At 39.6% G+C, this 21,959-nt stretch overlaps 2 protein-coding genes and 1 non-coding gene across 4 annotated transcripts in view; 2 read left to right on the top strand and 1 right to left on the bottom strand.

The window, feature by feature from the left end:
- The window catches only part of EXD2 (exonuclease 3'-5' domain containing 2), a 71,639-nt gene extending 51,634 nt beyond the window's left edge, over positions 1–20,005 (bottom strand). The window contains exon 1 of the mRNA XM_031453929.2: positions 19,565–20,005. The gene's annotated coding sequence lies outside the window, so the exon portion shown is untranslated. The remainder of the gene's footprint in view (positions 1–19,564) is intronic.
- On the top strand, positions 3,629–3,735 carry LOC116153777 (U6 spliceosomal RNA). Its single transcript, XR_004137655.1, has one exon. It is a non-coding gene; the product is annotated as a U6 spliceosomal RNA (small nuclear RNA).
- A 148-nt stretch (positions 20,006–20,153) lies between the features above and the next one.
- Positions 20,154–21,959, top strand: part of DCAF5 (DDB1 and CUL4 associated factor 5) — a 93,928-nt gene continuing 92,122 nt past the window's right edge. The window contains exon 1 of one of the 2 annotated variants that reach the window (XM_010976597.3): positions 20,154–20,517. In XM_010976597.3, coding sequence (XP_010974899.2) covers positions 20,304–20,517 — 214 coding nt within the window. In that variant the 5' untranslated portion in view covers positions 20,154–20,303. The remainder of the gene's footprint in view (positions 20,518–21,959) is intronic. The other variant, XM_010976598.3, reaches the window with a different exon arrangement.

Genomic DNA, 21,959 nt, shown 5'->3' with positions numbered 1-21,959 from the left:
TACTTTAAAATATATGAAGAAGACTTAAGAAAATTTTAATTTAGGCCATTGAGCAACTTTGTACATGTTGCCAAAAAAAAAAGAAAAAAGCTATCACGCAGATCTCATTCTCTAACCACGTTACAATTAAGTTAGAAATCAATAATAAAGTGATTATTTTTAAAACCCTATATATTTGGACATTTAAAAAAAATCTTAGTAAGAGGGGAGGTTATAGCCCAAGTGGTAGAGTGCATGCTTAGCATGTATGAGGTCCTGGGTTCAATCCCCAGTACTTTCTTGAACAATAAATAAATAAGTAAATCTAATTATCTCCTCCCATCAAAACAAAACAAACAAAAAACAAAAACAAAAAAAACCTTAGTAACTGAAAGATCAAAGAAGAAATCCCAATGGAAATTTATAATATTAGCTTTTAGAGGTAATAAAAATACTATACAAAATGAAAACTTTTAGGATACAGGTAAATTAATAACCTTATATGCTTTTTACACTAGAAAATAAGAAAGACTAAAAGCAAATTATGTAAGTGATCAGCTAATTCATTAGAAAAAAAACAAAAGAATAAATTCAAAATACTAGAAGGAAGAAGATAACAAAAATCAGAGAATAAATTAATAAAATAGAAAAAGACACAATTCATATGACCAATGAAACTAAGTTTAGATCTTTGAAAATACTAATGGAAAAAGCTCTGTAAGATTGATCCAGGTAGGTGGGAGGGTATAGCTCAGTGATAAGAGTGCATGCTTAGCATGCATGAGGTCCTGATTCAATCAAAAATTGCTCCAGATAAAAGAGAAATAGCAATAAATAATATTAGGACTAAAAGGAGGGACATAACAAAATACAGCAGAGATATAAACTAGAAAAATATAATGAACAACTTCATGCTAAAAAAATTTACTAGACAAGAGAATGAAAACAAGTCACAGACTTAGAGGAGATATCTGCAAAACACATAACTATTAAAAGACTGTTATAGAGAGAACTTTTGAAACTCAACAACCCAATTAAAAAGTGAGCAAAAGATCTGAATAAACACTTCAAAGAAGATATGTGATATCCAAATAAGCATATGAAAATGTATTCAACATTATATGTTATTAGAGAATTGCAAATCAAAATAATAATGACATGCAAATCAAAAACAATTATTTCATTGAATAACTTATTAGAATGGCTAAAATCCAAATACTGACAACACTGAGTGCTGATGAGGATGTGGAGCAACAGGAACTCTCATTCATTGCTGGCTAGAATGCAAAATGGTACAGCCACTTCTGAAGATATTTTTTCAGTTTCTTACAAACCTAAACATAGTTTTACCATACAATCCAGCAATCATGCTCCTAGGTATTTACACAAATGAGTTGAAAACTTAATCCACATAAAAACTTACATACAAATGTTTATAGCAACTTTAGTCATAAATTGAAAGCAACCAAGATGTTCTTCAATAGATGAATCGATAACCAAACTGTGGTACATTCATACAACAGAATATTATTCAGTGATAAAAATAAGTGAGCTATCAAGACACAGAAAGACATGGAGGAGACTTAAATGCATTTTGCTAAGTGAAAGAAGCCAGTCTGAGAAGGGTACATACTGTGTGACTCCAACTACATGACATTCTGGAAAAGGCCAACTATGGCAACAGTAAAAAGATCAGTGGTTGCCAGAGGTTCTGGGGACGAAGGAAGGGGTGCATAGGTGCAGCACAGAGGATTTTTAGGGTAGTGAAACTATTTTGTATTATAATGTAATGATGGATACATGACATTATACATGTGTCAAAACCCAAAGAATTGTGCAATACAAAAAGAAAACTCAAAACTGTGGACTTTTGTTAGTAATTATGTATCAATATTGGTCCCTCAATTATAACAAATGTACCACACCAGTGGAAGATGTTAATAATAGGGGAAACTATGTGGGGTAGGGGGAAGGTATATGGGAACTCTGTACTTTTTTTTTTAAGATCTTAAAAAAATTTTGAGGTGGGAGGTAATTAGGTTTTACTTACTTACTTATTTATTTTGGAGGACATACTGGGGACTGAACCCAGGACCTTGTGCATACTAAGCATGTACTCTACCACTTGAGCTATACCCCCTCCCCGTATATTCTATTAGAATTTTCTGTGAAACTAAAACTGCTCTGTAAATAAAATCAATTAATTTTTTAAAAGATCACTTACATCTTGTGAACTGCTTGATTTATCTAAAATGCTTTATTCATTTATTCATTGATTCCAAGGACAACTTAATGCCAAGTACTGGGACATGCACAGAAAACTCAAGAGGAACTATGGCAGGAAGTGCTAGTGGTCTACCCAACATGCATTCTACCCTCTGTTTAGTAGCAGAAGTCAAGGGGCATTTAAAAAATATATTTTTCTGTCTCCATTGTGAATAGGTATGGTAGCCATGTGACTATGTTCTGGCCAATGAGGTATAAACAAAAGTTTTTGCATAGGACTTTTGGTAAAATTACTGAAAAGGCCTTTTTTTTTTTTTTTTTTTTTTTTTTTTTGCCTTTTTGTCATTACCTTTCCACTTCTTTCTTGCTGAGATTAGGACCTGATGGCTGGAGTGCCAGAGCTCTCTGCCACTGCAGTGGCACCTTGAAGATGGAAGCCAGGTTCTTAGGAAGGTGGTGTGGGGAGGTAGAAGACTGGATCCTTGATGCCTTCTGTAGTTTCCATACTAACCCTGAACTACCTACTTCAGGACTTCTTTTGCATGAGAAAATAATTTTTTTAAGCCACTGCAGTCAAGTCTTTGTTACCAGCAGTAGAACCCAATCCCTAAGTGATATGGGAAATGAAAGATATGAATAATGAATGCATGCCACACAGGTAAACTACAACCTGTTCAGTACAGTGCCCAGAACTGAAGGTACACAATAAAGGTGGAAAACCTTTATTGGATTGCTTGGTGTTTTGAAAATAGGGGTCAAAACTTAGAGGAACCACCAAATAGGCTTTTTCTGAAAATCCTGTTTCCTTCCATGGAAATTCTATGCCAACTGATCCCTCCTATAAACTTTGTAATATTAGGTACTATACAGAGTATAACACTATGTAGCTATGCACTCAAGCAGCTTACAAGCTAGTTGGAAACACAAAAATACTACTTGTCAGCAAGTGAGAAAAGGGATCATTTTTGGTGGTCTAGAGAACTGGAACTTTTTTTTCCCTCCCCGAGAGGTGGAGACTACCTCTTGGGAAAGATGCTTATATTCATTTAGAAGAAATTCATGAAGACCCCTTAGAGTGAGAGTGAGACACACACCCCTGCAGTGGGACAAGTTCACCTAACCATAGGGGTTGAAAGGCTGAATCTTCCTGGGAGAAAGAGAAAGACATCTCACAGGAGAGACATTGGGGGAGAAAGAAATGTTTAAAGTGTTCAGGGATGTGAGTTTAAGTTCTCTGCATTGGGATGTATGCATGTTATACAACCTCATCTCCCCTCTCTCCCTCTCTTCCTCTCTCCCTCTCTCTCTCTCTCTCTCATAAGTTTCAATAAAGTCTGTATCATTCTCTAATGCTTTTGTTCCAGTAGATTCTTAGGAGGAATTTGAGTAGGTGTTGAATTTGGCATCCAGGTTTACAAGATGAGTGCTCACTTCACCAGCACATATACTAAAATTGGAATAATACAGAGAAGATTAGCATGGCCCCTGCGCAAGGATGACATGCAAATTCGTGAAGCATTCCATATTTTTTATATAAAATGGATAAACAAGTTTATACTGTATAGTGCAGGGGAATATATTCAATATCTTGTAGTAGCTTACGGTGAAAAAGAATATGAAAATGAATATGTGTATATTCATGTATGACTTAGGAATTGTGCTGCACACCAGAAACTGACACAACATTGTAAACTGACTATACCTCAATAAAAAAATTTTTAATAAAGAGCAAATTAAGCCCAAAGAAAATAGAAGGAAATAATCAAGATAAGAGTGGAAATCAACAAAACAGAAAATGGGCAAAAATAGCAGTAATCAATGAAAACAAAAACTATTTTTAAAAATTGATCAAAAGAATCCACAAACCTCTAGCCAGACTGATCAAGAGAAAAAAGTAAAGAAAAAAAGAGAGAGAAGACAAAAAAACTTCTCAGGAATTGAAAGTTAGTTTAACATTTGAAAATCAACGTATTTAATTTACCTGTATCTCGTTTGATTTACAGATAATTCTGCACCAAACAGAAGCTAACTGCTGTAGCATTACAACCCCTAATAGGAGTATCTTTAAAAGACAGTGGTGAAGTAAAATCCTCCAAGTGAGCAAATAGCCAAGAAATACACTTGGATGTCCACTATATCTGGATGGAAAAATGACCAGAACACATCTACACTGACTAATGGGCAGTTGCTGATAGCTTCACTATACGCTTATGGAGTTGGAAAGAATAGCAGCATTGGAAAAGAAGTAAAAGAAGGTATGGGGAAGAGGTGCATGAATGGACCTCTCAAGTAGGCAAAACGTAATGATATTTGAGTCTCATAAAAATGCTCACAAAAGGACATCCACTGTGGAAGAAGCTCTCAATCAGGTGGACAAAATTACACTTAGTATGAGTGTTACTTCACCTCTTTCTTCAGATACAGCAGTGTTTGCTCAACAAGCTCAAGTACAATATGGCCATGTTGCGTGGACCCAGCAACGTCAACTTCCCCCCAGTAAGTCTGATCTGGCTGAGTAAGCTCCTCAGTAAGCGTAACACACCTACAACGAAGGCTTAGACTGGAGCCTCAATGTGACATTCCCTGGGGGAAGCAGTCAGCTGATCGGTAGCAAGTTGGTCACACTGGACCTCTTTCATAACAGCAATTTGTCCTTACTAGATGGGTATGGATTTGCCTTCCTTGCTCATATGGTGCTTCTCCCAGCTTCACCATCCATGACTTAAACAGAATGCCTTACTTACTATGATGGTGTTTCATACAGTGTTGCTTCTAACAAGAATGTTTTCCTGTAAAAGATACGTGGCAATCGGCTCATGTCTGTGGAATTCATTGACCTTTCCACGTACCTTATTATCCAAAAGGAGCTGGCCTGAAAGAGTGCTGGAATGAACTACTGATGGCTTGGTTTCAGCACCAAAACCAGGGAGGAGATAGAGTCTTGAAAGACTGGGATTGTCTTACAAACTTCAGTATTATTCCTTGGTATATAGTGCTATTCCTTCCACAGCGAGAACACATGGATCCATGAATCAAGGGTTGGAAATGCAAGTGACTTTTCTCATTCTTACACCTAATAATTCACTTACAGAATTTTTACTTCCCATGTCTGTAACTTTGAGTTCTGTTGGTTTGGAGATCTTAGTACTCAACAAAGGAATGCTTCTACCATGAAACACAGTAACAGTCCCTTTGAATGGGAAGGTGAGATGCCATCTAGCCATTTTGGGCTCCTCATGTCACAGAGTCAATAGCTAAGAAAGGATTACTCAACTGGGTAAGGTGATTCATCCTAATTACATGAGGGGATTGGGTCTCTGTTACACATAGGGACAGGTATCCAAGGGTTTCTCTGGAACCCAAGGGATTCTCTGGGAAGCCTTTGAGCATTTCCACTTCTAATCGAAAAGATTAATGGAAAATTAATGCAACCCAGAAAAAAGCAGGACCCTGAAAGGGATTTAGATCCTTCAGGAATGAAATTTTCATTTGCCCCAGCAGGTAAAGAACCCAGACCAGAAAAAGATGATCTAGCTGAGGGCAAAGGAAATAACAAATGGATAGTGGAAAAAAAAGTTATAAATGTCAATTATGGCCTTGTGGCAGCTTACAGAAACGAGCACAGTAATAGTCGTGCAGATTTTCTTCCAACTTTTTAATGTGTGTACATAAAAAGAACCTCTCTCCCGACTTCCCCTTATTTATTTACATAAGGATTGCCGATGGTTGTTAACTTTATAATTTAGTCTTTTGATTTCAATATATGCAGATAGGACCTTGACTGAATTTGAAAATTAAATAACATTGCCCATATATAGACACTGTAACTACAACTCCATGGCAAGCTTTCTTCCTGTCTCAGGGCATTTGCACTTGCTATTTTCTCTGCCTGGAATGCTCATCCCCCAGATATCCATGAGGGCTTCTCCCTCACCTCCTTTTAATCTTTATTCAAATGTTACTTTTCTTGGTGATGGTTTCTCTGACCACCCTATTTAAACCTCAAACTAGTTATCATTATCGAACATATTATATATATTTACTTGATTACCTTACTGACTTTTTGTGCCCTACTCCCTTTAGAAGGTAAGCTCCTTAAGGTCAGGGGCTGTTATCCAGCTAGTTCAGTGCTATACCCTCCGTGCATCAAACAATGTAGACACTCAAGATATTTGCTGACTATGGAGCACTATTTTAAGCAGGAGTTTAAAATAATAAGGTGGATTTATAAATACTAATCAAACTGTTATTCATGGTTTACTCTCAGAAATTGAGGGAGAGCATAAATACAGAATTTAACTTATTACCTAGGTTTAACATTTTTTTCAATGTTGGGAGACACTGGAACATATTTGCCAATTTAGGGGAAAAGGTCAGTAGCATTGGAGTGGGTTAATATATAGAAGAAAGGGGATAATTGATGGAACAAGGTAGATGAGAAGATAACATGAAATGGTTCTAGAGCACGTAAAAGCACTGTGCTTGGATAAGAGGAGTTTTGCCCTGGGGAGACCTGAATTTGAGGGGCTTCTCAACCGATGGCCTCCATGACCCTTGTGAAGGGTCATGTGAAGAAGATGGGGAGGCCAAGGCTGAGGGCCGAGGGCAAGAGCTTGGGGAGTGTGCTCAATTTGTGAGGCTTTAGGAAAGGTGGTATGGTTATATTAACAAAATTCTTCCATTGAATCCTAACAACAGCCCATGAGGTATTATCATCTCCACTTTACAACAGTATTCTATTTTACAGATACAGAAACAGAAGCACAGGGATTTTGTAATTTGCACAAGACCACACAGCTGAACAATGGAGCCATTTTGGAAGCTCTAACCCAGGCCTTTCTGACTTCAATTTACTGCATGTGTCTAGGCCTCATGCTCCTCCCCAGTGAAGTGGAAATGGTCCCAAGCTACCCCATCCCCTAACATAGTGGTCCCCACAGTGAAGGAGGGTGAGCACATCCAGGGTGTGCACGATGGTCCACTGGGATGTTAACAGAAAATGTTAGATTTCTATTTATACTTTTTAAATCTAAAAAAATAACAAATTCAGCTTTGCTACTATTTAATATACAGATGGACACTGGCATCCTTATTTGGTCTGGATGGCAGCTGGTTATGAGTCATTCTGGTATCTCGAGGGAGACATAGGAGCTCCAGAACAGATGGATTGATAGTGGTGCTTGCCCATATTATATATTTTTTGTGTTTAAAGGATGACATCAATGTGTTCATTTTGGTAGAATCAAGACTTTTATGTGGTGGAATCTTTATGATACAGTGGCCTTTATGAAAAAAGGATTGATGACAAAGATATTTGGTTTCACTCAGAGATTTGCTAGGTATTTCTTGTCAGAGTTTTAAAATAGTCAGAAACTATAAGTAACGTGCAGTTTTCTTTTACAAAAAGACAGGCATTCAAACTTGCTGACTTTTTCAATAATGATAGGGTGACTGTCAGTAGTATGCAAGTTAATAGATACTAAAAAGCAATGTTTTAAACTCTCTTCTTTCAAGATAAAGTTGACAGTGTAATAAGTGACAACTGCCTTTTGAAAGCTATTGTAAACAATTATTTTGAAAAATTATATTTAGAAGTGTTTCCATTTTAGTGGGTTTTTTTCCTTTGCCAAAAAGTATAGAAGTATGTCACTTACAAAATGTTCATGTTTACACACATAAAATCTTGGAAATGGCTTTCTACTGTGTTTAAGAATCTTCCAAATAAAAGGGATTTAGTGAATTTTAAATATATTTGTTAAAAATATAACATCTTCTTATTAATTTGCAAATGCAACTGATTGATATCATGAAAGATAAAAATTAACTAGCTGAATTTTAATAAAATTCGAAGAGACTGAAAAATTAGTTTCATGTTTGAGTAAGCCCAGCCAACTGTTTTTCCATTTGGATCCTTTATTTTGTTGAGTTCTGTTTCCATTAAAATCAACTAAGAAACAGATCATAAAGATAAATTTTTGAAATCATAATACCATAGTGTGTTAAACCACCATTTCAAAAATAAAGCAAAGTCAACCAGATTGCTCTTGCTTAAAAAAAGTTCATAGGACCAAAAAGGGATTTTTGTATAGGTAATAAAGTTTTATATTTTAAAATAGTGTGTTTATTTCAGCTTTATATCTTCCTTTAGTTTTACATTTTTAAACATTTTTTGTGACTTAAAAATGTACGTATTAGGACAGTAGTAAATGTATATAATGTATAAATAACATGGGTATATGTTTAAAAAAATGTTTAAAGGAGAGTTTGTGATAAAAAATTTATAGATCATTGTTTAAATACAGGGTTTCTCAACTTGAGCATTATTGACATTTTGGGCTGGAAACTTCTTTTTGTGGGGCTGCCCTGTGCATTGTAAGATATTTGGCAGCATCCCTGGCTTCAACCCACCAGATGCCAATAGCACCCCTCCCCCTACGGTTATGACAATCAAAAAACTTCTCCAGACATTGACAGAGGTCCTGTTAGGATAGAGTTGCCAGATTTAGCAAAACAAAAAAGCAAAATTAAAAACAAAAACAGCAGAACATACTTATTTTTAAAAAACCCTGTTTATCTGAAATTTGAAAATTAGCTGGCTTCCGGTGTTCTACCTGACCACCCTAAGATGGGAAGGCAGTCCCACCACCACTGGGACCAACAGTGCTAATGCATTACTATGCCTATATTATTTTCTACATCCCTACCCCTCTCTCAGCCTCACTCTGCCTTCCAAACTCTTCCACTGTGCCCTCTGGAACTAATTATCCACAACCTGTAAAAGCCCCTGCGTTGTCAAGTTTTCTCTTCAATTTCTTATCCTCATTAAAATCTGACTCTCCCTTAAGGACACTATTTTCCTGTTGCCCCACCCAAATGGTGCTGTTTATACTCTCAGGTTCCACATACCTCAGGGATGAGAGGTGTACTGAAACTTGGAATAAGCAAAAAATATAGTGGTGTTTTCAATGGAAAACTATGCATTCTTTAGAGCTGAACTTTCCGGGTTATCTGATTCTAGCCTTTTATTGCTTTTGAGGTATTTTACATCTCTGTGCACTGTAGATAACGAAGAGCACGGCAAAATAAACCCTGTCCAGTGGAAGTGCAATTGACTTGCCTCCCCCACTTCAGGGAGAAGCCAGTTTTGCCTATATTTTCAAGGTTGTTTCAATTTTCTTGACCTATAAATGTGGATTCACCTTTGGACATCTTAACTTGTTCTCTCATTAATAATGGTTAACTAAAATCTTTAACATATTTCATTTTATATCTGGATGAGAGTAATGATTTTACCCTTTTTAACTTATTAAATGTTTCTTTAATGGGGGTCAGGGGGGAGGTTGTCATTCTTTTGCTTCTCATTGCATTCCCTGGCTATTATTCTTTCACTTGTACTTAAAATGAAAAAAAAGAGTCAGCTTCTTGGAGGGCCATGCCACTTGCATACACAAGTCTTTTCACCTTCTCATTGCTTTTATTTACTTCCCTTGCTGTAACTCTCCCTTCAGTCAAGCTAAGACTGGCCCATTAATCTTCTTTCCACAAGCCCTGCCATTATCCTGAGTGACTTCAACAATCAAAAAGAGGATCCATCCACCAGTGTCCTAGCCACTCATTTCTTTTATCTTCTCAACATTCTTTTCCTTGACTCCACCTGAGCCACCCTCCTTCCATCACCCTTTGGGCCCTGTCATCATCTGTAACTGCCAGTTTCAGGATCTCTAATGTGAACATCTTCTTTGACTACAACCTTCTCTTTTTCCAAATTGCCTGTTAACTACTCCTACAACTTTCTTTGACCTCATCAGGACCCTCATTCATTGACCCTCATCAGTTTTCTTTCAATTCCTTACTTTCCCTCATGATGTAGTTTAGATTCCATGGTCTATATGATTTCACTATTTTGTCAAGACCCTAGCCTCCATTGTTCCTCCTTTTCTCCATTTTATCCACCTGAAAAATCCCCAAACCGGAATGAACTTCATTTTCCTCTTTCTCTATGGCCCTGGTTACGAGCAGTTTGTGCACTATTCCTAAGAGCCACATAAGAGGGCAGACTGGTCCAGAGAATCTCCAAATGAGCCCTCAGTGTCATCCAACTAGGTCATCACACTCTCCCAATCTTCACTGTTAATTCAAACCTTCCCTCTCTCATCAAACTTTGGTTCCTCCTCCTTGCCCCATAGTTGCAGTGGATGACACTGTCTTCCTCCTTCACATTAGAAGTAGAAACTATTACATGGGCACTCCCCATCTTCTTACTACCAAACATATAATCTTACTTTCACCTGTACTCATCCTGTCTTCCTTCCCTCCTGTTTTAACAGAGGAGCTGTCTGTCCTTCCTCCTAAAGCTCCTCTTCCACCTAAGGGCCAAATTCTTTTCCTGTGCCTTGGATGCCCTCCACCCTCTCAGAGCTCCTCCCTGAAGACTATACAGTCTGGTTTCATCTATGTATCTTTTTCAGTTTTTCCCTCTCAATAGGATCCTTCTCAAAGGTTTGGAAGCATTCTCAACTTCTTTTTTCTATTGAAGATAACAAAATAAAACCCTTCCTGGATCCTAGGTTCCCTTCTAGCTACTCACCTAACTGCCCCTGTTTCCTTTCCTTCCAGTTCAGTCAATTCTCCTCTGAGGCCCTGCCACCATTACACCCGTGAAGGACCACTGATTGAGATCACCTGTGCCTCACTGATTAAACGCTTGATGTCAACAAATCCAACACTTTTCAGTCTTATTGACTTTCCAATAATTGACACAACTGACCACTTTCCCTTCTTGAAATGCTCTCACGTCCCAGCTTCTATGACAGTATTCTCCCAGTTGTTTTTTTTTTTCTTATATTTCTGACCTCTGCTTTGGCTTCTTGCAAGTATTCTCCTTTATCCAAGCATTAATCACAAGCATCTCTCAAAGCTCAGTTTCAGGCCTTCTTCTCTTTTCTTTCCACTTGATACTTCTCCTGAATATTCTTATCCATGCCTAGGATTTTATCATCACCTCTGTGTCAGTGACACCAGCCAAGACCATGCTAGAGCTCAGGCTACTTGTCAATTCTTTTTGGAAGTCTCAGAGACATCTCAAATTCAATGTGTATGTAACTAAATTCATGGTTTTCTCCCTTAAAACTTCGCCTTTTCCAGTGGTTTTACTTCAGTGGTTATACAAAAACCTAGGCATTTCCCCAATGTCTTGTCCCTCAACCTCTAATCTCTCTAATCTATCACCAAATTCTATCTTTTTCTATTAAATCCATTTACTTCTCTCCAACTCCACTTTCACTAGACTTGTGTAAACTACCATCTTCTCTCCCCTATACTACTGTAAAATCTTCCTAATCACCTATTCTAATCCACTCATAGCCCCTCCAATCTTTTCTTCTCTTAGTAGCCAAAATAATTTATAAAATGCATATAAGCCCGGTTAAAAACCCTTCAGCGACTATTAAAGACTAAAATCTTTAACATGGCCAGGCCCCTGCAGAATCTAGCAGCTTCCCAGCTGCATTCTCATCTGATATCATGCTCCCCACCCCATTTATGGTTCAGTCACAATGGCTGCATTCTAGGCTCCTGCCCCCAACCCCGCCCACTGCCCCCAGAGCATCTGCATGTGCTGTTACCTTTGCTTGGAGCACCATCACCCAACCACCCACTCGGCCTTATTCACACCTGCCTTTCCTTCAGATCATAGCTTCCCTTAATGTCTCTAATAGGATTCTCCCATTTTAATCTTTCACAGTCATCTTCGTAATAGCTAATACTCAGACATATTCACCACAAGTCAGTCACTGACCTAAGGGTTCTACCAATACAAATTTGTTTAACATAATATCTCTATTTGATATATATGGAAATTGAATTATCACACACTTTTATGTACTACAACTGTAATTTTCCTCACATGCAGCATAAACTAAGCCTTTCTTCATAGGGTGGTTGAGAACATAGAATAAGTTAATATCTGTAAAGAACTTGGAATAGTGCCAGCCACATAATAAATGTTCAATAAATGTTAGCAGTTGTTAGTATTGTTGTAATCTTACACTTACTGCATGATTATTTGATTAAAGTCAGTCTCTGTCCTGTAAGTACGATGAACATTGGTCAGGGTCTTCTTTTTTGTCCACTATTATACCCCTTACCTCTCCCTAGGGCATTGGCACATTGTAAATGCTCAAAACACATTTCTTGAGTGAATGATTGATAATTCATGTCCAACCACACAGGACTGTTACAAAGCTAAAAAAAAAAAGTATGTAAAGTACTTTTAAAAACTACACAGGGATACAGAAATGTTAAACTTTTAAATAGTAAATTGTGATGCTGACTGTAAGTGTGACAGGAATTTCAGGATAGGAAAACTAATGTAGCCTCAAGTTGTCAGAGAAGAAGTGGCCCTCAGAATATGCACAGGATTTAGATGGATGAAGTGGACCTTGAAGTATGTATTGGATTTGGTAGAGTCGTGTGACACATAGTTATGTAGGGAAGAACGGGCTACAAGCCTATTTTATGGGTGTGTGATGAGGAGTAACAGGAAATCTAATCATAGATATGGCAGAGACAAATCATGGAGGGGCCTGACAGGCAGATCAAGGAGTCTGGACCTGCCATGACAGTGAAAAGGGAGAGTCTTGGGCAGGGAAATTTCAAGAAGATCCCTTTCACCCAACAACTTGTGAGCCAGGAACTCTTCTTGATGCTGTAGATTCAATGGGGATGAAAAAACAAAACAAAACAACCATGAATGGTGAAGAGATTTGACCAGGTGATTTCTGAGATCCCATGGGCTTTACCATTTTGTAATTTGAATAATGATTATCTTTCAGCGAGCTCATAGATAGCCAAGTACATTACCAGCTCCAACTTAAGTGGGATCTGTAGTCAAGAATGCTGGTTATATTTACATCATGAGTTCATGTGGTTTGTTCAGAAGGGAGGGGAAAGAAGTTTATAAACGCATGCTGTGGTCACTTCATTTTCCAGGAGCCTGTCCTCGATTACCACTGAATCCATAAAGACAATATATTTGACCTCCACAGCAAAGAATCTTCTTGCCTCTCCTTGGGCATATTTTACTCAGGGGAAGGGGCATTGCCCAATTTTATTTTCTAAATGATGTTTAGCAGACTAAAGATGCTCAATAAACATTATATATCCACGGAACCATCTCTGAAAAAGAAATCTTGGCTATGTGACTACATACCAATAGCAATAAACGATAACTGTTTTAACAGTTTCTCATACCACTCACCAGAGGTTATTCATGTGGAAGCCTAAAATTAAAAATAAGTAAAAACAGCTGGCTCATGATGATTTTGTCAAGAAAACTTCAAGTATACAAAACCCAGATGGTTGGCATAGAATAGCATAGAAAATATGACTGAGTAAATATCAAATGAATAATACTGGCCATTGAGAATTTCTGTCCACTTTCACTCCAAAAGGTTATTTCAAACTGGAGTTCTTCATTCATCATGAAGAAATATGCATGGCAAACTTGAACCAAATGTCTGGAAAGTAAGTTGAAGTGTGATTTGAAAATTCTAGTAACAAATAATATTCTGGCTTTAATTACTGAATTCAATCACTTCACAGACTGGGAACTCCCTTCAAGAACTGTGGGAAATGCCCCCCTTAAAAAATGTAGTAGACAATCGCTTTTCTGTACACCTGAAACTAACATTGTAAATCAACTGCACTTCCATAAAAAAACAAAATTTGACACAACATTGTAAAATGACTATAACTCAATAAAAAAGTTTAAAAAATAAATAAATAAATAAAATTTTTAAAAAGTATTAGAAATCAATAACAAAGAAATTGAGGAAGTTCACAATATGTGGAAATTAAACAACACACTCTTACATAACTAGTGAGACAAAAAGAAATCACAAGGGAAATTAGAAAACACCTTCAGATAAATGAAAACATACTACATACAAAAACTTACAGCATGCAGCTAAAACAGTGCTTAGAGACAAATTAATAGCTGTAAATATCTACATTAAAAAGAAAGAGCTCAAATCAGTAACCTAACCTTCCAAATTAAGAAATTAGAAAAAGATGATTAAACCCAAAGCAAACAGAAGGAAGGAAATAATAAAAACAATAAAAGTAAAAAAAAAAAAAAGTAGAGAGAATAAACAAAAACAAAAGTTGGTTCTTTGAAAGTATCAACAAAATTGACAAATCTTTAGCTGGACTGACCAAGTAAAAGAGGCGGAAGACTCAAATTACTAAAACCAGGAATTAAAGAAGTGACATTGCCACCAACTTTATAGAAATAAAAAGAATTAAAAGGGAATACTATTAGCATACCAACAAATTAGATAGCCTAGATGAATACCTAGAAACACCCAAACTACCAAAACTGAATCAAGAAGAAACAGAAAATCTGAATAAAACTGTAACAAGTAAAGAAATCAAATCAATATATCAGCATCTTCCCACAAAGAAAAGCCCAGGCCAGATGACTTCTCTACTGAATCCTACCAAATGTTTAAAAAAGAAGTAACACTAATCCTTCACAAACTCTTCCAAAAAATCAATGGACTTCCATCTCATTTTATAAGGTCAGTATTAGCCTGACACCAAAAGCAGACAAAGATATCACAAGAAAAGAAAACTAAAAACCTATGAATACAGTCACAAAACTCCTCAACAAAATACTAGCAAAGTGAATTCAGCAACATATAAAAAGTATTAAACACCATGACCAAGGAATGTAAGATTGGTTTAACATATGAAAATCATATTAATAGAATAAAGTACAAAAACCATATATGATCCTCTCAACATACAAAGAAAAAGAATCTGACAAAATAAAATACCCTTTCATGATAAAAATATCTACAACCAGGAATAAAAAGTAACTTCTGCAGCCTGAGGGAATCACATAAAACCCATAGCTAACATAATATTTAATAGTGACTAATACTAGGAATAAGACAAGATGTCTGTTCTTAAAACTTCTATTCAACACTGTACGAGACATTCCAGCCAAGGCAATTAGGTAAGAAAAAGAAATAAAAGGCATTAGGATTGAAAAGGAAGAAGTAAAACTATTTCTTATTAGCCCATGACATGATCTTGTACATAGAAATTTTAAGAAACCTACCAAAAAATTATTAGAGCTAATAAATGGGTTAAGCAAATTTGCAGGATACAAGGTCAATATACAAAAATCTGTTGTATTTCTATACACTATCAATTCAATGGAGGAAAGAAGAGTCTTTTAAAAAAATAGTTGGGTGATGACTAGATGTCCATCTGTAAAAGAATAAAGTTGGACCTCTAGCTCACACTATACACACAAATTAACTCAAAATGTATCACAGACCTAAATGCAAGAGCTAAAACTATAAAACTCTTAGAAGAAATATAGGAATAAATCTTTGTAACTTCGGATTAGGCAGTGTTTCTCAGCTATGACACCAAAAGTACACATAACCAAAGGAAAAATAGGTAATTAGACCTTATCAAAATTTTAAAAATTTTGTGATTCAAAGGATACAATAAAGTGAAAAGACAATTCACAGAATGGGAAAAATATTTGGAGATCACACATCTGATAAGGGACTTGTGTCTAAAATATGTAAAGAACTCTTATAACTCAGCAATAAAAAGACAAATCATTTAAAAAATGGGAAAAGAATCCGAATAGTTATTTCTCCAAAGAAGATCTATACAAATGGCCATTAACACATGCAAAGATGCTCAACATCAAAAATCATCACAGAATCGCAAATCAAAACAATCCTGAGAAACTATTTCACTCACCTGTATGGCTTTAATAAAAAATATGGACAGTAACAGGGATTGACAAGGATATGGAAAAATTGGAACCCTCACACATTGCTGGTAGGAATGTAACATGGTCAGCTGCTTTGGAAAACAGTTTGGAAGTTCCTCACAAAGTTAAACATAGTTTTCATATAATCCAACAATTCCACTACTAGGTATATATACCCAAGAGAAATAAAAACATATGTTCACACAAAAGTTAATAGCAGCATTATTCATAAAATCCAAAAAGTGGAAACAGGCGAAATGCCCATCAACTGATGAATGGATAATCAAAATGTGATATCATCCATACAACACAATATAACTTGGTCTAAAAAACAGAATGGAATACTGATACATGCTACAAGGATAAACCTTGACAACATTATGTTAAATGAATGAGTCCAGACACAAAGACCACATATTGTATAATTCTACTCATATGAAATATCCAGAATAGGCAAATCCAAAGAGACAGTAAATAGATCAGTTTTTGCCAGAGGGTAAGGGGAGGAAGGAATGGGGAGTGATTGCTAATGTGAATGAGGTTTCTCTTTGGAGTAATAAAAGTATTCTGAAATTTGATAGTGGTGCTGGCTGTACCACTTTGTGAACGTACTAAAAGCCACTGAACTGTGAACTTTAAAAGGGTGAACTTTACATTATGTCAATTATATCTAATAAAATTGTTATAAATAAAAGGACATATGTCCTATAGCTCTTGTTGGAGGAATTTGCATTTAAATAGGTATTTTTTTTTCCAAAGTTAAAATTGACTCTTGTCTATTTGAAATGACCAATAAATAATTTATCCTTTAAAATTTAAATGACATTACAGTTAAAGTATACATATACTTGATGCATTGATCTTTATCCCAATTAATACCGCTTATCTATGAGTAGCAGTTTATTTTATTTTAAAGTTGAAAATATTTTGAAGTGAAAAATTTCTGAGCATGCTAGTATCCATACATAGTTCTTAATATGCTAAAGTTGAGTAAATGTGTGAGAAGGGGCTTAGTATTTTCTCAGTTTAAAAAAATTTTTCTAATGTTTGAGCATTTCTTTAGCATCTAAGGAAACTAAATTTTTAAAGATTCTTTACTTTTTTTTTCAGTGATATCAGGGCCAAACAAAATAGAAGTCAAAGAATAAATGACTTTCTGGGAATTCTATGTTTGATCAGTATTCAACTCATGGTGTAACAATTAAGTAAGAGTTTCCATGTTAAGTAATTTCCATATCATGGTTTTTCCAGAATGAATTTTCAAGTGTTTCAAAGCTTTCTGAGTAGGAATGTTAATATACAGAATTTTCTACACCTGAGTAAGAAAAACATGAATTTTTCACTTTTCTCCCTCTTCCTCCACATGTTCTATGTACTGGAGAGATTACTCAGGAGTCCAATTTCCTTTGCTATTTTTAAATTAAGGACACTGGCCTTTTACACTACATGCCTACATCAGAAAGTCTAGGGGGGGAGGCTATAGTCAGTGGTAAAGTGTGTGCTTAGCATGCACAAGGTCCAGGTTCAGTCCCCAGTACCACCATTATACAAACAAACAAACTTAATTATCCCCTCCCCCCACCAAAAAACAAAACAAAAAAGGCCAAGCTCATATGGTCATTGAAATTGATTAAATGTGTTATATAGCTATGTACAATATTATTAGTTGGCAATAAATGACACAAGGGACCATGTTAAATTCATAATAAAATCAAATAGATACTATGGGGTTTGATCTTCCAAAGTTGTCTTATGTTATAGGCAGGGTTGCCAGACTTAGCAAATAAAAATACATGATGCTCAATTAAATTTGAACTTCAGATAAACAATAATTTTAGTATAAGTATATCCCAAATATTACATGGTCCATACTTATGCTAAAAACTATTCATTGCTTACCTGAAATTCACATAGAACTGGGCATCCTGCATTTTATCTGGCAATTCTAATTATGAGAATGAGAGATTTTATGCACTTTGCTTATGAAAAGCTGCTTAGACTAGCAGTAGTGTATAAACAGACTGAGTGGTCCTACATTTCTGTCCTGGCTGGTCACTGAACAGTTAAGGAGAATTCCAGCAAGGTCCTAGAATTGGGCTGGCTTGTGACCAGATCCTCGTCTATTTTTAGGCTGAGGTAAATGGGACAGTTATTCCAGGGATTGGGGAAAAGTGAGTTACATTTAAAATTGTGGAGAAGAGGTATGTGCATGAGAGGGGAGAAGGGGGTGTCATATACTGCCACAGTAAATTTCACTTCAACCACATCATTACTGTGCTCATCTCCCCCACCCCAGGCAAAATAAAGTAGGTATAAATGATGTCCTGTTAACTGGAAGGAGCCAGAGGGCTCCCTGTTTTTGAATGTGTGTTTTGAGTAGGTCAAGCAAAAGAACAGTGAGATGAGAAACTGGTTTTGAAATCATCTCCACTGGAATGAAGCACAGACACTTCAAACTCAATGAGAACTTACAGCACAGTAGGGGAACATGCTGATATAATAAAAATAATACACATTTAATTAAAGATTATGACATCACTATGAAGAAAAGATGGTGGTTGCCATGAAGAAAAGATGTTGGTTATAATCAAGCTGGTAAACCACTACTGATCTTTATGGTGCTGCTATAGTGAATAAATACTATGAAGCATCCTGAGAATTAAACTTATAAAAAGAAAGCATTACACATTTTCCTCTTTATGGAAATAAAATTCCATTAAAACCATAATTTTTGGAATTAGGAGAATTTGTTAAGTTCAGCAACATTTGTTTTAATGTTGACTTTTAAATTAAACATTTACCTGTATATTTTTTATTAGTATAATTAATCTTATTGTCCTTGTACAAAAAGTAGAAGTAGGTGATTTTGCTTGATAGGTGTCCTCTTTCAAGTTCAGCCCATCTTTCATGGCAGTATATCCGACTGCCCATCTGTTATTTCTGATAGAGGATGTAATTCCTGCTAAATTGAAAGGGCAAAACTGATACCTGCCTATTCTAGTAGCTTATTACCGTTTAATGACAGAGAATAGCTTCTGGGAAAAGTCCAATACACTGACAAGCGGACTTTTTTTTTGTCTCACTTTATCTGGTCGAATTCCAAAGCACTTAACACCCAGACTACTCACTGGGGTCAACGCGGAGGCTCCCAGCCTACTGAAGTGCAGCCACTTCTGGCCTGGAACGCAGCTGCTGCTTAACAGCTGTACGGCCTCAGAGCTCCACGCTCAAGACCTTGAAGAGGCGCACCCAATTAAATAACATATATTGCTATTTTGAAATAAGGCTTGTTTCTTGCAGATGTACCTGGAACTAATGGGCAGAAGTATTTTCTGCTTACCTGAGCTTTCTCAACTCAGTTTTGGCAATTTTCTTCTCAGTTCTTAAGAATTTCTCCTTCCCCCTCCTACCTTTTTCTCATATACCACTTTATCATCTACCAGATGGAACCCAGTTTAGCCTTTTTCACTAAACGGCTGGAGGAAGGGAAAATCAGAGAACTGGATGAGGGGAGAGGCGGTGTTAAAAATTTCTTTGAGGGGAGGGTCCAAGCAACCTTACCCCAAGTGTCCAGTCCTAACTCCGGGCTCCCTTCCCTTGGACAGGGCTCGGGCGGCCCCAGGATGAGCAGAACTAAGGGAAGACGACCGGAGCGTCTGCCCGCAGTCCTTCCTCCACCTCTGTGCCACCTCGGGCTGCATTTTCCGGACCGAAAGAAAAAAAAAGCGCGGGGAGCCGCACTCGCCCCGGCGCCCGGCCTCCAGGAGGCGATGGACCGCCGGCCGCCGGGGGAGGAAAGCGAGCCCGCAGCCCCGCGGCCACTTTGATTGTTGCGCGCCGCCAACTTCACAGAGTGGGACGCTCAGGGGGTGCAGCCGGGCCTCAGCCAAGCGCGACCCCACTCCTCGCGCGGGGAGGAGCTGCGGCGGGAAAGCCCAGCCGCCCGCGTTCTTCCGGCCCGCAGCCCGCGGCGGGGGAGGGGCCGCTGCCGCCCGCGTACTCCCGGCCCCCGCCGCCGACGGAAGGGCCGCGCGCATCGCGGAAGCGCGGCCGCAACTGAGGATCAGCTGCTGGAGGAGGCGGAGAAGAAGTGGGAGGAGCCTAGGAGGGGGAAGGGGAGGGAGGAGACCGTCAGGAAGCCGCGAACGCCACCGAGTGTCTGCACACCTCGCTCCGTCTGCTATGGCTGGTTAAAGAACCATCCGGATCGCAGTGCGGGGGGAGGGCCGGGTGGGGGGAGAGCGGCGGCCGCGCGTGAGGCCGAGGGAGGGGCGGCGGCGCGAGCGGCGGCGGTTCCAGCATGAAGAGGAGAGCTGGCCTGGGGGGCAGCATGAGGTCAGTGGTGGGCTTCTTGTCCCAGCGGGGCTTGCATGGGGACCCCCTGCTCACTCAGGACTTTCAGAGGAGACGCCTGCGAGGCTGCAGAAACCTCTACAAGAAGGACCTCCTCGGCCACTTCGGCTGTGTCAATGCCATTGAATTCTCCAACAATGGAGGCCAGTGGCTGGTCTCAGGTAAATCAACCCCCTTCCCCTCCCCGCGCCTCCAGGCCCTCTTCCCACCTCCCCTTTCCGCTTTCCCTCGCCACCCTCCTCCTGCCCTCCGTCCCCACCCCCTCCCTCCTCAATTCCTCGGCCCCCCCCCTCCCCGGCGGTGGCAAGGTTGGGTGTCAAATTAAAACCCTGGCAGGGGGAGGGAGGGGAAGGAGAGGATGTCTTCCATAAAAAAGACCTAAAATGGTTGACAGGTCCTTAATTCGATTTATCCCAAGTGTAAAGTGCTCTCTCCCGGTGACTGGCCTGAGAGTGTGGGTCGGGGAGGGGGGCGAGGTTACCGCTTGACAAAGTTTGATGGGAAACTCTTCCTCCGTTTACTTTAAAAGGTGCGGGGGGCATTTGGGGGCTTTGGAGGGGGAGGAGGCCGAGGCGCGCCGGAGGCCAGTGGGGAGCTCGAGCCCTTGTTGCTGTCGTCCGGGGAAGGGGCCTTGGGGCCTGGGGTGGGCAGTGACAGGGCCGGCCGCTGGAGGGGTCGGGGCTGCGACTCGGGGGCTGGCCGGGCGACCGAAGGGTGGTGACGGGGGGGCGGGTCCCTGTCGGCCGCCCCCTCGGCGCCCTCAGGGGCCCGGCTCCATCTCCTCGGCTCCTGAGGTGGCCTCTTCCGGGTCTTGTTTTTCTTATGATTTCGGGAGTGCCGAGGGCTCTGGAAGGCTTAAGGGGTACCGGCCTGAACTTGAATGCGCAACTTGTGAGGCTTGGGGTGGGCGACCCCGGGAGACTTGTTGGCGGGAGCCGCGTTTCCGCACCCCCTTTCCCCGCGGCTTCCGTTGCAGGTGGTCTCCGCGCCTCTCCCCTCCCACCCTGCTGGGCTTGGTTGCCCCCGGGCTTCTCCTCTGGTCTGGGGAAAGTGGCGAAATCGAGGCCGGGGCTCCGGCCGGGCGGTGTAGGCCTCGCTCTCCCTGGGCTCCTAGCGACAGGCAGCTGAATCGATAGCCTATTGCTCCCGGGGAGGCCGGGGCTGAGCGGGCGGAGGCGACAGCTGCCCCGGGGGAGGTGCCCCTGCTGCCCTTGGGGGCGCTCGCCGCCGCCACCCTCCTCCGGGGGGTCGCGGGCCCCAGGCAGGCGAATGGAGATGGGGTACGCTGGGGGCCGCTCCCCGAAACTGGGCTCAGGGGAGGAAGGCGAATACGGCTGATCTGGCGTTCCCGCTCGCCTTTTGCCCTCCTTACCTCGTCCCTTTTCCTACATTAGGAAGGAGGAAGGGGGAGCCCAGCGCTGGACGTGGCGCTTTGCTTTACCCAGGCTGGTCCCCGAATGGTTTTCTAATTTACGTCAGTGGGTAGCTCGCCAGAAACTTCTGGGATCACGGCATAGCATCCGTCGTCTTCGCTGGTAGCACTCGGAAGTGACAGGGGGCGTGCGGTCCATTTTGGGGGGTTAGCAGAGATAAGACTTATGTG

This window comes from Camelus dromedarius, chromosome 5, assembly GCF_036321535.1.
Source record: "Camelus dromedarius isolate mCamDro1 chromosome 5, mCamDro1.pat, whole genome shotgun sequence".
In the NCBI taxonomy this organism is placed as follows: Eukaryota; Metazoa; Chordata; class Mammalia; order Artiodactyla; family Camelidae; genus Camelus; species Camelus dromedarius.
This window is presented reverse-complemented; position numbering and strand designations above follow the sequence as displayed.